Source organism: Apteryx rowi, unplaced genomic scaffold, assembly GCF_003343035.1.
Source record: "Apteryx rowi isolate R43461 unplaced genomic scaffold, aptRow1 scaffold_6, whole genome shotgun sequence".
Taxonomy (NCBI): domain Eukaryota; kingdom Metazoa; phylum Chordata; class Aves; order Apterygiformes; family Apterygidae; genus Apteryx; species Apteryx rowi.
The window spans coordinates 6,410,608-6,428,929 of record NW_020450871.1 but is presented as its reverse complement, the minus strand read 5'-3'; the positions used below and the strand labels follow the sequence as shown (position 1 = coordinate 6,428,929).

The window sequence follows — 18,322 nt, the reverse complement described above, 5'->3', positions numbered from 1 at the left end:
GTTTGCTTATAGGGACAACCACTCCCCCAGCGGGTTGCGGTAGCAGAGATCCACGTCCTACTGCAGAAGCTTCCCAACACTGCGTATTAATACCAGTACCACAGCCAACAGCAGTTTCTGGTGGTGCAGCAGGGAGCGCTTACTTACCGAAAGAGAGAGCTATGGCATTGCCAAATACTAGCTTCCAGCAGATAAAGATACTTTTGCATGTCAAAATATTTAATGCTACTACGAACTGTTGAAGGCTGATACAGTATAGTTTGATTTGCCTCTAACTAGTACATTTTAGAAAACTGGCTTGAGTATAAATTGCACTCCTAAACTGTTAGTGTTTTGAAATGTCATGATAGATCTTTGTGCAAGATGACATAGCAAATGAAGTATCCTCAGCCTTGATCCGGAAAGGGAGAGGAGGAGATGGAATGAGTGTACTCTACCTCTGCAGCCATCACATGCTAATATACTAAGTAACCGAAATGCATTTACCATGACTTGAATTCACTGTTTATAGCAGTAGAAGCATGGCACAACAAAACAAATAGCCAGGAGGTGCTGCAGGGGGGGAATGTCCATATGTAAGGCAGAATGTAGAACGAGTAAGGGTTAAGGACTAGGGGTGCTCAAATGATACAGACTGTATACAGTAGGTGGGAAATATGTGAACTGTTCACTGATGCAGAGTGAGGAGTCAGTTTCTAAGATTATTACAGTAGGAAAAATCTCTCAGACTAACTCTATATGATTTAGGAGATCAGAGCCTGAGGTAACAGCTTCAGGTCCAGAGCTATGCACTTTAAAAAGCCATATTTCACTTAACTAAGATACTATACCCTGTCAGCATTAATGCCATTGCTAGGCTCCTTGACCAAAAAAAAATTGAAAACCTTCATCTGTTCTGTCTCTTGTGAAGGGCTGCAGTAATATAGAACTTCAAAGGCAGCTTTTTATATTAGCATTTGAAGAAAAATCATGGCACTATTTTATTACGACATTTTTTCATAAGACTAAAGTTTGACAAAGTGTTTTAAAGAAGTTATCATTGAAGAATGTGCTTACAGTACAACATTTGACTTTAAATATAGGTTTGTGATAACATTTAAAAATTTGTATCTGTGAACATTAAGCAAAGCATTACAAACATGCCTATTCTTAGAGGATAAATATTTATTTATAACCTAGGGTGTCTTAAACAAAAATAATGAAATATAATCACTTTATACAAGCAGTTCTCTACTCTGGAATATTAAGGCAGTTGTTATATTGTTTTATTTGAAAAAAAAAAAACAGCTTTAAGGGGCATATGCAGACTTATATTCTAGAACTTACCATTGCAGTTTCCAAACAAGGAATGCCAAAGATTGATTGTTGCGAGCTATTAATTAAGCTGGCGTACTAGAGTACCCAAACTATCTCCAGTATTTTCACAATTCTGTCACGCTACAAAAAGGGCATACTGCAAAATCAAGCCAAAATGCTCAAACATTTGCCCAAAGCAGTTACCTCATTAGAAAGTACAGGTCTTTAAAAATCAGAAATCCACTCCAGCATCATTCTACTGTACAGTAATTACATTTAAATAAGTTTTTAGAACAACTTCAGATAGCAGTTGTCATTGCTGAAAATGGTGTTTAGAAGGAAGAGGTACAGTCATAGTATTATATTCATCGAATAATTGGTGCTGATCTGTCATTTGTTACGGTTGGTCTGAGTTTCACCGTGGCAAAAGGATTTTCTCCACTGAAAAGAAATGCACAAAGTTACTAGAAGGCTCACTGCAATACAGCATATCAAAAGCAAGACTAATTTTTAAGCCATGCAGTTTCTTCATCCAACAGTTGTTTGGAGACTAAATTACATCTGCAGCTTCTATGCAACTCAGTTTAACTTGATTTTTTAAAACATAAGCTTATATATGACAGAGGTCCAAAATTTGGGAAGTTAATGTTGAGGTAGTTTGGGACATACTTTAAATGACTTCCAGTCTTCTGGAATTTTTATTTTTAACCCTTAAGGATGTAGTTTGACTTCTGTTCCCTGTCAAACCACTTTATTATTTCCCCAAGAAGTGTATTAGCAGGCTAAAGTGCCATATTTTACTTAATGCCATTCCTGAGAAAAGTACAACCTATTTATTTTAGCCATAATGTTTTACCAATGCCTAGGAAAGGTCCTAGAGAAATACAGGAAAAACATCCTCTTTTCCCCTCACAATTAATGCAGTGATATTAGCCAATACAAATAAATATAGCTGTATTATAAAAGCTTAAAAAAATACCTTAGAAAAGGCGGTTTTATAATGCCATTCATATCAGGTTTCTGTAAAAGAAAGAGTATTTATATAGGTTTGCAGAAACAAATGCTACAGGTGGTCATCTCAACTGTCCTCTGAAGAAAAGAGGCCCTGTCATTAAAACAAGATAAAACATCTAGTCCTTTGCAGTAATAACGGTGCAGTTCAACTGTGGAGATGTAGTTGGAGAGAAAATTAGCTCGGAACATCAACATTCGAAATGTAAAGACGCACCAGCTGCCTGCATGCAGGGGAGAGAGCGGAGGCGCCCCTAAAACAGCGGGGCCTTGCCTGCTCTTTCAAGTTCAAGATCATCGAGCACCTGTCTCAGTTCTAGCTGGGCTAGAACCTTTGTACAGGTTTATAGGTTAACTTTTTGTAGGTTAAAATAGCAAATGTCACTGAAACAAAGTCCTCAACCAAAAAAATAAAAAAATAAAAAAAAGGCAAAAGTATCTGCAGTACGAATATCTTACCACAATGTTTATATAGCATAATTTATAAACTACTAGTTGTCAGAGTGAAATGCCAAAACTGGACTTGAACACTGGGCTTGGAGCAGATTTTATACACAGACAGCACAGTCAACACATTGTCATGCAACCGTAAAGTCAAAGTTAAAAAGGCAGCATCCAGCATAGTAACATTTTTAAAAATTAAAAGCCTGAGGTGAGAGCAGATTCTCATCTGTATTATATAGTTTTTATACCAGCTACCATGTTTAACTACTGTTGATTTAAAAAATACAAGTTCAGATATCTCCCATGACTTTCAGGGGTGGTGATGGTAGGAAACAGTAACAAAAAAAAGCAGGAAAACAGCCGATTGATAGTATATGTATATATTTTGCATTGTTTGTATGAGAGCAATGATACAAAAGAAGCAATAGTTTTGAATAGCCATTGCTAGTATTTCATTATAATTACACTCACATTTAAATGCATGATCTGAAAACACTTGTTTTTATAGCTACAGTTTGCACTGTACTTCTGTGATGAAATGTACTGTATTTTTATGAAGTTAAGATAACCCAAAAGATGGCAGTGCTGCACTGCGACAGCGTTACTACGGGATACAATGTTTCAGATGTGATAAAATGAAGAACTATTGCAAATATAGTTGGCAAGCCTGTTGCACAAAGCAGAAGTTTTGGCAAACATCTGATTTCTGCTCCCCCCCAACTTGTAGTAATAATCAGTCAGGCTTAAAATTACATATTTTGAACTGCAAACTAATCACACTGTTTCTAATAGGTGTCAGATAAAGCTCAAACATGATTGAAAATTTGACCACCACATTTGTGCATGTAGAAGCAGAAATATACATTTGCCTTTTATACAGCATTTTGATTTTTACTAATCATTCAATCTGTATGCCCATTTTGTTGCTAATACTTGAATTGAAAATTTCACTGCTAAACAAAGTCTAAGTCTTTTCTTTTGAGGTACATCATCTATTGTACCAGTAGTTCCTAGATATCGTGTTCTTCACCTGTGTCATGGTGCCTTGAAATCTGTATTTACTCAGGACCTAATTCAGCAGCTTTCTAAAGCCTGTGCTTAGCTTGTACATGTACATGAACAATGTAATTGGAATCACATCTGTTGTAACTAGCATCAGGCCTATAGTTGTATACTTTGATGAATTAATGTCTGAATTACATGCTGCTTTTTTTACTGAACACCAACTATCAAAAACCTATCAACTACTCTTTTCTTAAATGAAACTGTTCTGTATAAAACTGTTCTACATAACACACCATGAAAAATTTAAATTCCATCATATTTAAAACTGCAGCTTGCAAGAACCATCCCTCATCTTTCCCACTTGAAATCTTGAGCTATTATTCTGTGTATTCTGAAACAAAAATAAGATGCCTCAATGAATCGTTTTGTGCTTCTACATAAAAGACTATCATCTTTCACACGTATACAAATCCTGAACCAGTCTACAAACCAGCCTGGTGTAATATTTAGCTTCTTTCCAAAGCCTCGTGGGGGGGTGGGGGTGGTAACTTGCACAGAAGCAGGAAAGACAACGAAGCACTGTAGCTTTTCAAAGGAATGGAAGTAAACAGCGATTATGGAGCAGAATCCTTTGGTGCAAGTGCAGTGACTCTCCTCTACACTTCTTTTTTGTGTAACGGGTAAGAAGGATCAGGGGATCACAGTAAAAATATAGCTGCTATGAGTTATGGGGTACCTCAACAAGAGAAGTAATTAGCTTACGCTCTAGAGTTTCTCAGTTTTTGGAACTTGCTTTCCCTGTGGAAATTTAGAAACCAAAAAAAAGACGTATACATCTTCCACTCCTAAAAGACTATAAGCCCACTCTGGCCTCCAAAGAGACTAAATGGTTCCAATTAGAAGTCTGTCCTAGTCTAGCAGCGGAATGATTCGCCACTCCTCTTGGTTTTTCAGTTCAACAAGAATGCTAGTCCATGAGCCTTACATTTATTCATAAAAACCAAAATGCCATAAATGAAAAAAAGCCTTTCTTAAGGTGACTGCTCTTGAGAGCTGCCAGAGGACGGTTAGCCATATAAAAGGCAGCAGCACACTGAGACAGTTTAACAGATTCAATAATTTTAAAGCTGTACAGCAAGTCACCTTTTACTTGTCGGAGGGCAAAGAACTCACCGTTCTGCTTGCCTGGCAACTTTCACAGGCTAATACATCTTCTAACTATCACTAACATAATTACGTTTGAAGGACATATTGATCTCACAGGTCTCAACTGTTAGCCATAGAATAAATGAACCAGTGTATAAATCTGACATTACATAGTTGTTAGGGCTCATTGCTGCTTTATCCAAAAATGAAAACCACAAATAGGTCAAAATAGAGATGGCTTTCTTCACAATAATTTTAGAAGTTCCGAGATACTTGATCTGGAAAGGGCTCAACACTAAAATTTAGATCTTACTTCTTGATACTCATTTAATGGATGTGAAAAGCTTTATTCTCATAGAAAGACATTGTGCTGGAAGCACTATATCACATACTTCCTACACAACAGGGCTCGCTACCGATAAATAAAGCCACTTCCTGAGATGTGGACTGAAATATGCTATATTGAAATATACACGCTAATATTAGAGTGTTCTGACAAAAGTCAGCTAAACTTTTAATAGAAAGTCTTAGAAAAAATAAAAACCATCCCAAAACATTACTACTCTAGTCTAAATGGGGAAAGGTCTCCTTAATGAGAGTTTCCCACCTCCCTGGCAAGCAACTTTCATTCTCTTTATTATGAACCTCATCTTAGCTGCAGAGCATACAGTTCTTCATTCATTTTGAGGATCACAGATTTTCCGTAATACTTACATGAGTAGTAGTAGCCTTTTTTTGCCTTCCTACTGGAGCAAAGATACCTTTTGTTTCTATTTCTATAACTTCAAGAGACATTTTGGCAATGGTTAGTAGAAACATGTCTCTGTGTTGTACCTATAGCTGTTCTCCCAACATAGCTGTACAGTGGCTTTACAAAGCCAAGTTCAATATGCTGGAACATTTCCGAAAGGCCTTTATAGCTAAATCTCTAGCAATTTTCCTCTTTTTTTTTTATTTGCAAAGTCTCTACTTTACTTTACATCATGGATTTGTCTAATTTTTTTAATTACAAAAATGGAGTCTTCAAAGAAATACTGTTTACTCAAAAAAGAAAATTAATACATTTAATTCCCTTCCCCCTATTTGTTAAAATTCTTTAATAGTTTAAAATTCAGATGTTATTTTCAGACAATTAATATGATTTGTGCACACTGGTTGCTGGTGTCTTACTGAGATGGTAATGCTTTTCTATTATGGTGTCTTGGATGTTACTTATTATTGTCATTATTAAATGAAAGTTTCTATTTTACTTATTTTTAAACACAGTTCATTCTCTACGTTTGTCAATATAACATAAAGACACTAAAAAACCCCCCAAATGCCTAATACCTCTAAGTAAAAAATGCTGTAAACAAACTTGACATCCTAATAGCAGATTAAAAAAAAAAGTAGAAAGAGGAGACTTCTTTGATAAAGATCATTATTTTCTGATGCTTTACCATTTTAAAGAAGATCAAATACTGCTATATACATTGTGTCATTCTTTGAACTTAAAATGGACTATTTTACCATTAATGAGTGTGATGCAACAAACTTCCAGTTTCTTTCTTTTTTTTTTTCCTTTAGAACTTCCCTTCTATGAAGTACAAATTTACACAGGCTACTTCAGTTTTACTGTATAATTCAACAGATCACTTAGAAAACATAAACATCTGTCAAAAGGGACAGCTTAGATGTTGCTTAGATCTTTATATCGCTGTATAAAATATTTCAGTTTTACCAATAAATAACTAAATGTAATTTATAGGATTCCTTCTCAGAAGCTTGCTATGGTACCTACTAATGGAACTCAGCATCTTTCCCTGGCACTGTCTTTCAATTTTAGCAGTGACAACTTGATATCTGTATAAATCACAGTACATTTTTTCCCATCAAATTGTTATCATCTTAAAGATCAATTTTTGAAGAAAATCTCAAATATATTTATCACCATTAAGTGCACATCAGCAAAGTATTTATTTAGCTATGCAGTAAGAGCAAGACTAATATAATCAAATTAATCAATTACTAACTTTCAACTTGAATCATTGTTTGAATGCTGACTTAGTGGCAGAAATACCAGATATATATAGTACTATCTATTAAAAAATATATATTTCTACTCAGCTGTAATTTTGCTTATTATAGACTCTAATTAGTACATCTATCCCTCAACTACATCCACAAAAATATCAACTTTCATGGAGCTGCGTAAAGTACTGAATACAGAATTTAGGCTACTTCAAAACTCCTGGCCCCCTACAGCTTTAAAGTCACTTAAGATGATGGATTTGTACTGCCTTCCATGAGGATTTGTTCTAACATTTCACATATTCCATTATTGAGAAGTTTTCTCTGCTATGCAGAATAATTCTACCTGCTTAAAAAAAGAAAAAAAAGTCTCATTGTACTCTTAGTTATACCTCTAAACAATTCCTCTCCCTTCCTGTTACTATGAACAGAGAGACTGAAATGCCAAGAAGTATGGTACATCTGAAGAAAACTGCATCAGATGCGCTAAGTCTAGTACAGGTGGAGCAGCTAGAATATTCCAGGACCTCAGTTAAGAGCTCAGTTAAGTAGGTCAAGAAAAGTAAGAAGGGCAGAACATTTGGATTCATGGTGTCTGATTACTTACAGGACCCGCACTTTCTGGTCTCTCGGCTGGTGTTTTAACAGCAGTAACTTTGGAAGACTCCATTCTCTTGTCTGATGTTGAACCTGTTTGCAAGGATCCCAGATAGTCTGGCGGTGGGAGGACAACACCACCTTTTTCTGCAAGATTTACAGAACTAACACTTCTGATTGGTGCAGGGCTGCAAGACATAACCCAACAAATAATATTTTCAGTATTAATATAATACATCTTTTGCCCCTAAAAGATATCTTTAGTCCCCAGAAAGCACAAAAAGTGCATGAACTGAAATTTAATAAAAGGCATAGTCCCACTGAAGTTGGTAGGACTACAAGAAGTGAGGGTGATGCTAGTTCTTGGGTCCCCGGATAATCATTAAGACATGATAATGTAATCAAGGCATCACACTACAAACTGTTAGAAAGTATTTACTGTACACGTTGCTGAGCAACAAAGAACATGAGCAGAAAAGCAACATTTTTAGTAAAGGTTAGAGAAATTTAAAGATTTGAGCATTTCTGCAAGTCTCATCTAAAATGTTACCTTGGCACTGGGACAAATGCTTTTTCTTCCGCCGGTTCTTCTAGCGGTTTTGTATATGAAGATGGAAACCATCCTTTTCTGTAATGGGAAGAGATTTCATGTTACATAAAATTAGACCTATCTTTTAAAAGACAACACTGGACAGAACAGTAGGCTCAATGAAGTGAGAAAATTCAACATTTAAAGACCTGGCTTTTGATGATACCAAGTAAGTGTACAAAGTCTCCCTAAAATAAGTGCAATGATTTACCTTACAGAAGGACTCCAAGTTCCCAGTCAATGACAGCGAGCAAAAAGATGGAAGAACATTTACCAATATCTGCTACTAAAAACTGATAAGAGGCATTTGTCCTTAATGTTCAAATTGGGTAATATATTGATTATCTTACACTTTAGTTGAGTCATGTTCCCCGTAAAGCCAGCCATCCTTTTCTTCAGCTACAAGAAGTGTGATGATATCCCCCTGTGCAAAGCTAAGTAATGTCTTGTTATTTCCAGCAGTATGTGGGAAGATTGTCTTTACTTTTTGTCTTTTCATTATATTCAGTCCTGTGGCGACAGAGGTTGAACGTGATAAACTGGCATCATCTGAATTCTCTGTCAAAGAGAAAAGCCCAAATTCAAAACTGACCACACATTTACAAAGTCAAATATAGTTAGTTGTCTGACAAAGAAGAAGATTACAGAATACTGAAGTGCAAATCAAGCCCTGACTTTGTGTTGCTTTGGGTATTGAATTCCTCTCAATTATATGCAAATGTTTGATTACCATGAAGTCCTTAATAGTATGTGTATTTATACATATGCATACTGTCACAGTAAGGCTGAACCAAGAGACATAGAAGTTATGTGAATTTTAGCTGTTGCTACTGCTTTCCTCTTTTGGCATACAAAATGCTAAATGCACACATCCGTAAAAGACCTTTGTCTGAAAATTTTCCATTCTAAAAAAAATTTCACTGTGTATGTAGTGTAAGATTTCATTTTCAAGTGTGCCTTGCACTCAACTTCAATTGAATCAATGAAAGTTGCAGATACTTGGCACCTTAGAGACATTAGATGTTTACCAGAAGACTTAAAGGAGGTGTTAAAACCATATGTTATTTGACCAGTACAGTATATTGTAAAGGTATTTTTAAGCAAGAAACGCTAAAATTGCTATTATCACATTGAAGAGTTCTGCATTTCTTAACATAGTGATCTAGACATAGTTTGTTCTTTCTTTCCTTCCCTATAGCAGAGCAAAACAATTAGTATTTTTAAAAACAAATACAACAAATCTCAGTAGGATTTTGCATTTCAGCAAAGAAATAAAAGAGTATGTTCATTTTGTCCCACATGTATTCTTCCCCAACTGGTACATGCTCTTAAAAAAAACAAAAAACAACAAAAAACCCCCCCGCACAAAACAGAACAAGACTGCAATGTTGGTTTACGTCTGTGTGCACTGAAATAATCACTTAGATATATCTTGCTCAAAATCAGAGAGTGTCATCTTCTGTTAGAGTGGGAGTCTTAAGAGCATTTAAGCTGGTTAATCGGGAAGGCCTGGAAAGCGATTAAAACAGAATCTGCCTATCGACCTGCACTGTACTGCAAACGGTTCTTCCCTTCATGTGACTTAAAGGTAACTAGTATATAAACACTTTGTAAAGACCATTTTCTACTCCTCTGTATCTTCTGGAATTCAGGCATCACATCACGTGGAAGTCAAGAAATCCTAGGCTAATTCTCAGCATTACGTCATTTGCACTTACATAGTCTGTAACAAAGACACTCACCTGCTGAATTATTTAGTCTTTCGGAAGATACCTTCGAAACCGTTGCAGGATTGTTAAACATATCAACTAGCGGACTAGTGTATGCCCTACCTGTAGGGGCAGGGGGCACTTTTGATGCATTTTCATGTTGAGGATAAAAATCATTTCCAATCTAGAGTCACAGAAACAAGATTAACACAATATTGAGGTGACAGTGACATCTTAGGTTATTTGCAACATTAAATTCTAGAAAGCAATACTCAAATATACCTAAATTTTATATATATAGACCCTTCAGAAAGTCCTTGTGTTCCATCTGAATTGTTGATAAGAATAGTTCATACGAGGCTTCTGTCCCTTGACAAACATTTATTAGTGGGAGTGCTATGAAAACCCCCTTTTCCACAAATTCTTACCTAGATTAGTAGCTTTCTAAAAAAATTTTGGAGATTAATATCATTTAGAAATTCAGCAGCTAGTGGTAACACAACATACAAATAGGTGAAATTTAGAATTTAACCTGTTCTTAAATATGCTGTAATAAAAATCACGGAGGGAGGAAAGAAGAGGGAAAGAAAATAGAAAATACCAGTTTTTATGTTGAACTACTGAGTATGTAATTGTATCTTACAGATAAGAATGTCGGAAATGGAGCGGCTAGAACAAATGTAGGCCCGAGGCTGGGCTCTGTGGAAAGAGTCCTATGCACCCCCCTGAAAACTGAGCCGTGTTTGGATATATGCTTCTGCCCACTATACTGTGTGTATTTCCAGTAGTAGAGCATCAGTTTAATCATTTTGCTTTCATACCCAGCCCCAGTATATTCCAACAGAGGTAAATTACAGACCTGAACCCAAATGCTTACGTACAAAAGAAATTAGTGAAGCTAATCCATTCCCATCTGAGAGACAGAACCTTTAAGCAGCAGAGAATGACATACGTACCATGGTGTTTCTCTCTATCATTGGTGAAGGCTGTGGAGTTCCTGATATTGGAGTGGAACCAGGTGTCCTTATTTCATCTATCATAATTTTAACTTTTTCAGGCACTTTTGTGGCATCACTACAGATTTCCTGCCACCCATGCAGCTTAGAGTTGAGGAAGTCTGCACACTGCATCCAAATTTAAAAGGTATTAGTCAAAGACATGCCTTTTCATAAAATTGCACAGAGCTATTTGCTAAATTTTCATTATACCAAAATAATATAACCTCAGTGAAATGGAAGTCTTTTAAAAGGCTCACATAATTAAGTGATATCTCTTTAAAACAAAGAACATGATAGAAAGACTGTACTTTTTCAGGTTTAGAGGTTGGAACTATTTGATCAGCCCATAATTTCTTTTAAGTATGATTTTAAAAAGTCACAGCAATCTTTCATTGTTGCTATAATGCATTTAAGAGAAAACATTCCATTGAAAACATTTTCTGTGAACTGGTCATGACAGAGTTTGTCCAGTTCTACAGTGCTGCTTGTGCCACCTTTGCTATTTATGCCTGTCTGATCAACATCCTGCAGGAGGTACTGCAGATCTTCTGTATGATTATTAGACTTCAGGAGTTTTACTTCTGCTTATGTTAATGCCACTGACCTGAACGTGATAGAAGTTCATGTGCTGAGTAAAACTGCAGTGTTTATCCACCAGAAAACAGAATCTTCTTTTTTCTTCAAGGAGAGCTTCTCTGCAGCCTTCTGCAATAAATCTCTGAATATCACTCTGTCGAGAGCTCACAGTTTCCACATACTACGTAAAAGAAAAATCATATACCACCTCTGAGTTTGATTTGATACTCTACCTTATTACTGAAGTGAACTCCAAAATCCTCAAAAAGGGTTTTGGAAAGGGGAGCTGGAGCGGGACAGGGTGGTAAGAAGGCTCTATTCCTTTCCTGCACACTCCTCCTCTTTTCATGCACACACTTAACTCCCCTATCCTCATCAGATAAGTGTATATGCTTATTATAGGCAATCAATAATCTATTTAGAGGACAAAAATAAAACTCAGTGAAATAAAACAGTAAAAAGTATTTTACCCTCTGAATAAAATTCTGGAGCAAATAAGAAGACATCTTCAAAGCAGTAGCAAGTGAGCTGAGCAATTTTAAGGCCACAGGTGTTCTTTAATTAGACTAATTACCTTCATCTACTACTGCTTCATAGCAGTTACATTTACCCTAACAAAGCTACGATGAATCTATATGTCATTGTAGAGGGGAACATGAGTTACTAAAGAGAATAAAATGTATTTATCGAAGGTTATCAGGAAAGTTCATGGCTAGGCTGTGATTAAATGCCAGTCTTTGAATTCTCAGTCCAATACCTCCAAAAAAGAACTCTCCTGAATGCAGGTTAAAAGATAGGTAGTAAGAAACAAGCCAGTATTATTTATGTTTGCTGGACCTGGTTATAACCAATGCTTTCTTTGAAGAGAAAAATACAATAGAAAGATAAGGAGGAAAAAACATAAAAACTAACATGAAATAAAGATTTTGTTCGTATGAATAAGAATAGCCATGACAAATATTTTTGTGAGATACATGGCAACCAGAATATGACTGTTAATATTTCAAATAAAATTTCTCTTCATTATCTTGCCATTTTCCATTTCACCTCAAGATGGCAATGGTGTTTTATGATCAGTAGGACAGGTAATAATAAGTGATAACAGAAATTGCCATTTGCCTACTTTGGGAAATAAATTTATAGCACATTACAGCTGAATTTACATGGCATAGCTAATTCCCTGTGTAAGCCTCTGCATAAAGGTTTAGTTACAGAGCTACTTTAAAAAAAATGAACTGGTGGTCAAGGGATTAATCCTAGAAACTGAAGCAGAGGTTTCTGAATATAAACAGCACTGCAGTCCAAAGCTTAATTTCAGCTGGAAAGTGCCTTTAATACAACCTGACTTAGAGAAATGAAAAACACCACGTTCTTTGAGATTTTAGAGATGAACTGTTGCCAAACAACTTAGGAGTTATGTGTATTAACTAATTATATTGCATATAAAAAAGTTGTGGTAAGCTTCATATGTCGGATTTTAGAAAAGACTCAGTTAACAGCGTAATGTTTTCTGTTGACCAGCTCTCATACAAAGGAAACCAATGAGACAATACACTAACCTCCATTTCTTTATGCTCATATTTCATTGCATTTCGTGCTCCTTGACTTTTCCTTCTGATTTTTTTTAGCTCAGCCTGAGACTTCTCTAAAGAATCTAATTTGCTTCTGTGTTCAGTTTGGTACCTCTTTAAAGTTGCCTGCAAACAAAGCATTTAAAACATCTCATAATGCACACAGCAACATAACTATATAAATGACTAGAAAGCATTACCCATATTTATTATATATCGCTAATTTACATCAAATAAATTTGCCAATTGCTTTTCTCCACTTTAGTTTAAAAATGCCACTAAGTCATGCATTGGTTCCCTGACATTTTTTGTCATTTTTATATATTTAGACCTCAATTCTAATGTATTAATTGACTCTTACTGAACAATTTCTGAAAAAATACTATGACTAGTAACAGATATATAAAACATGATATTCTTTGCTATTAGAGTTCAACGTACTTACATTCATGTATTTTACATCCAGTTCTGTTTTCTTCTCCAGTTCAGATATAATTTCTTTATGAAATTTTTTGAACTTTAAAAGCAAATAAATAAAGGGTTATTAAAAAAATTAGCAAAAAAGTAATTTATAATTTCAAAAGTTTAAATAGATTAAAAAAATCTTTTAACTTACACTTTCCTCTAGACAGTCATTAAGTTTCTTGTGTGTTCTTGAAATTTCTACAAGAACTTGGCCTGTTGATAAACATATAACCATATTTGTTTCTTTTTTTCTTAGATGTCTGAAGTTAGTTAAAAAAGAGCAGCAATAAAATATATTTAACTAACATATTTATTAATTAGAGTATATACATAAGAGGAATAAGAAACGTCTTGCTATTGCTAATCACAGCAATTTAACTAAATAATTGCATCTGGCCACAGACTATTGAGACACTCATAAATGATCGAGTAATAACTAATCATGTTTATTATGCAGAAGAGACATGGAGTGCCAGACAAAATAAAATACTTCCTTCTCTGCAGGACAGGACATACCGACTTAGTAAGATCCTCTTTTCTTGTCACGTCAGAGAATAGCACACAAGAAGTAGAGATAGCAGTTAATACCCAAATAGCCACTATTCATTTTTTGGTCTGAAAATTAAACCTTAGTGTTTGTTAACTAGCTGCATGTTCAGCGTTAATAAAGTAACCTCTCACATTCATTCTCAGCACACCTGATAAAACCCATCGCATACATCTGCTGATTAACTTCTCATGCTGTTTTATCAGAGATTGCAGCCTGCCTGTAAGGCACTAAGGAACAGCCAAGGGGCGGCAGATTTCTCAGCTTCCTCTCAGCAGACCCTAAACGTGCCCGTTCCTCTTTGCTCCCTTCCAGCACAAAATCACACCGCTGACTTCTGCCTGCTGCTGCTAAGCGCTAGGCTGTTCTGTTTTGCTTTGGAAGGGTGCAGAGCAGAAACCTCGCTCCCACGCCGTGCAAACCCTGCAACGCGGCCCGCCTCAGCCCGCTCCAGGCGCGGGCGGCCACGTCACCCAGCCCCTTCGCTGCCCTGCACTGACGGGCTGTCGGGGTGCCAGTCTGGGCCGGGATATTGCAACATGCTCCTGAGAGCAGTAGCTGGCAATAGCCTAAAACGCCCAGTTTGACTTCACCCAAATTAGGACTGTCGATAAGGAGCTACTAAATCTCAGCCGGGAGCCGGTAAAAAAAGCTGGAAGTGCAGGGTGCCGCAACACGGTGCCCAAGCCGCGTCTCACCTACGAGTCTTTTGACTACAGACTTGTTCTGCTGTCGCTGAACATTGTCTTTTCCATGGCAAGAACGGCAGGTTCGGTTCCAGAGCTGGATCCCTGGCATGCCTCCTCCAGCAATTTAGTTATTTCGCAGTATACAGGTGGCAGGCCCTACAAAACTGTACGCCACTGACAAAATTCTGGTTCTGTAGTCACCGGCAGTCTGAGCCCAGGCTCCCCCATGTGTTAATCTTACACTGTTCGCCACTTCCTTTTTCCAGAAATATCTGGATGAATAACTGTTTAACCTGCTGCTCTCCAAATCATGTTTTCTGCCATCCATATTCATTAAGAAGCCGCCTTGAGTTAGCAGAGATTTATCATCCTACCATCCTTCAGATCCTTCACGTGCAAGCAGAAGGTCCCAGAAGATCCCCAAAAGTGCAGGTAATGGAGAAATTCAGCCCAATAAAGTGAGTGACACGCAGAACTCTCTATGAGAATATCACTCTCATCATCTTGTTCCTGTTTCCCCATAACTCATGTTAGTAATTCAACAGCCTTCCCATAGGAGCTAGATACATTCCCACAGCGCCTGGGAACGTATGATCATTTTTTCTCCCTTCTTGTCATTCTCAACTTATGATATCTTAACATTTTAGTTTCTTTGAAATGAGAACCATATCTTCCATACTGTAAAGCAATACGACACAGTAGATCTTCAACTAAATAATGTAAAGTGTGGGTTAGTATCAGTGTTCATGGGGAAAACCAGAGGTGGGTCAGGAAGAAGAGCAGGTGCCTTTCCTGTCTTTTCAGGAGAGCCTGTCCGTGCCCCTATCCCCATTTCCACGCCTCTTTGCTTTGTGCAACAGGCTCCAGGGGCCTGGAAGCAGGAAGCTGAGAATACAATGGAAACAGTCAACCCCTTGATTAGCAAGAAAAAGGAATTTACACTCCGGACTGTCTCTTCTAAGCCCAGAGATACAGATGAGAGAGAGAGAGAGAGAGAGAGAGAGAGAGAGAGAGAAGCTATTTTTTTAAGGCATTCATGCGTGTGCGCAGAAATAATATATAAAAATATAGATAAGTTATATAAAACTATATATATATATATAAAATTTTGTTTTCATGTGTCCTTCTGTACAGTTTACAGAACACTATGCTTTTTTTGGTTTGTATTTAGGGTTGCTGGTGAATACAGAATTATAAGGGTAAATACTATGAGAAGGGAGAGTTGCTATAGTAATTAGTTATTTCATATGCAACAGAAAGGTAAATACAATATAGTTGCATGAAACAATTGTGAAGTAGCTGACATGAGTCAGTCACTCTTATTTTTAAAAGTATTTAGTAGTATTTCTGTTTACCAAACTCAACTGAAAAGATACTATATATTTTAGACTGGAATGGTGTTTTAAATTGGATGAGTTTAGTAAACACTTATCAGGAACTTATAAGGTAGAACACTTAAATAAAAAAAAAAAAAATAATCAAGAAATACAAGACAATAAGGTCTGTTTTTAAATATGCAAAATAGAAAGCTATTTAGGAAGTTACAGAAATTCAAGGTGAACGTTGAAATGGCCATCAAAATACCTGCCCTTACAGATTTCTATTCTCTTTAAAATTAGCTTATTTTCACTCTTCACACAAAGTCCGTTGTGTGAATTTGCTGCCAGAGCAGCACGCTTAGCTAATACTTGGCAACGCTAAGGCAGCCAGCCGCAGCCTCCCAGTCCTGACAGACACCCAACAACGTTGGGCATTGACGCAGCTCTCAGCGCTCTCGCACTCCCTTCCTCCGGCCCACGCCGCCACCGCAGTGTAAACGCTCAATAAAACAACCCATTCACCTGGTGCGTCAAGAATGGAAAACCTGACGCTCGGAGGCTGTTATTTTTGTCTCAGACAGCACTGGAACTGACTGCAGCCTTCAGGCTTTTAGGCCTTGAATACTTGGTTAGAAACAGTGTTTTTTCATCTTTTTTATTTTATTTTTTAACACAAAGAATACTGCCAAAACATGTCCTGACGTTAAGAGTACTTTAAAAACTGCACTTCCTTCTAAAAAGTTTGTACTATATTTTACAAGTTTATTTTCTTCACACACCCTAGAACACTTTTAAATATTATTTTTATGTATCAGTGACTGTCTCTCTCATTGCATTTTCTTTTCCTTTCCTCTCAACCAAAGCCTCCCTGGATGCCGTGCATCAGACAAAACCCATTTCATGCTACAAATCCCCACCGCTACCAGTAATCCAGTGGCACTCTAGGTACCGGCTCACCCATTTCATTTCCTCTTTCATGTTTTGAATCAACATTTTGAAAGGAACCCATAGAAAGCACAATCTGACCTAATAGGATTTAAATTATATGTCAAACTCTGCACTGCAGATTAAATAGAGAGCACTTTTAAAGTGAACATATACCATGTTCTTTTATCACCAGGTCAAGGTAAAAGGTTGGCCCCATTTTGATGGCCCTCCCAAGTAAGATTCATGCAAGGAGACAAATTTTTATAGAAGACTAATGCAAGAGAGCCAAGGTGACCCCCAGCCTAAATGTAACAGTATCCGAAGGGAACAGGATTGAACAACTGCAATGTAATATTTTGATTTTAATCAAAACAGTGAATTATAGAACAGCTCCAGTAAAGACAGTGGGTTACTCTGGATTAACAACAGTGCAAACTAAGACGTGGCTCTGGTGTTCAGTAATTATTCAGCTTGCGAAAAGGACAGGAAATGCGCTGCTTGAGGTGAAGACAAACACTTCTCATGTCAACTAAAAATATTTTGCCATAAATTAAATCTGCTCACGATCAGTTTTTATATACACACAGAGCTCATAATACACAGTAACCAAATATTAACCTTGCCATCATTTACTGGCAAACCACGTAGCTGGCAAACGTAATGGCTTGACTAGACTGCATGATAACAGGCCACTTAAGGCCAATTTATGACAGACCTACTGTAAACTTGAAACAGCTTTAGGCATCATATTATGCAATGAATTAATAAAGCAAAAACACCAGTGCTGATGATGAACATAAGTATCTGTTAAAATACTTCCCTTTCAAAGATACCATTTTTTGCTTTCTAACCTCCCATGTGAAATCTCAGTGACTAAAATGGCAGAACTTAAACAAGGTCCATTAAATATACCCATATTATTTTAGAAAACAAAAATATAGTCCGAAACATTTACAAGTACTTGTGTTATGATGTTACCATTAGTTTAGTACTGCAAGGCAGGGAAGAGGAGAAACAATCTCTTTCAGACATGGCTTTTGGGAGAACATCTCAAATATTAAAAAATAATTAAAAATAAAACAAACATTTCTCACATATATTTCTTAGAACTAGGCTGCAGAATACAGCTATAATCTGAAAAATGATCACAAATAGTAATGCCAAATTCCATGGTAAATGTATTTTAGTTTCAAATAGGTTCAATGCTAAGGCAAAAAAATAATAATAATAAAATAAAAAAAATATATATATATATCTTCTAACCTGAAACTAAGAATTTGGAAGATTTTTAGGCTCAGCCAAGGCAGCTAGTTGTATCTGGACGGCAACAGCATTACTAGAGTAGGATTAATCAGATTCATCACGTATTGTGCTTGAGAAAATAAGGTAGACTAGAAACCCATTAAAGCTCTGTTGGTTTTGT

General features: G+C 36.5%; 1 protein-coding gene across 1 annotated transcript in view; it reads right to left on the bottom strand.

The window, feature by feature from the left end:
- Positions 1-1,020: 1,020 nt before the first annotated feature.
- BAIAP2L1 (BAI1 associated protein 2 like 1) overlaps positions 1,021-18,322 on the bottom strand; it is a 34,628-nt gene continuing 17,326 nt past the window's right edge. The window contains exons 3-13 of the mRNA XM_026083100.1: positions 13,569-13,630; positions 13,398-13,469; positions 12,941-13,078; positions 11,410-11,562; positions 10,764-10,931; positions 9,841-9,991; positions 8,449-8,656; positions 8,060-8,137; positions 7,520-7,697; positions 2,276-2,316; positions 1,021-1,737 (exon numbers count right to left, since the gene is read on the bottom strand). Coding sequence (XP_025938885.1) covers positions 1,662-1,737; positions 2,276-2,316; positions 7,520-7,697; positions 8,060-8,137; positions 8,449-8,656; positions 9,841-9,991; positions 10,764-10,931; positions 11,410-11,562; positions 12,941-13,078; positions 13,398-13,469; positions 13,569-13,630 — 1,325 coding nt within the window. The 3' untranslated portion in view covers positions 1,021-1,661. The remainder of the gene's footprint in view (positions 1,738-2,275; positions 2,317-7,519; positions 7,698-8,059; positions 8,138-8,448; positions 8,657-9,840; positions 9,992-10,763; positions 10,932-11,409; positions 11,563-12,940; positions 13,079-13,397; positions 13,470-13,568; positions 13,631-18,322) is intronic.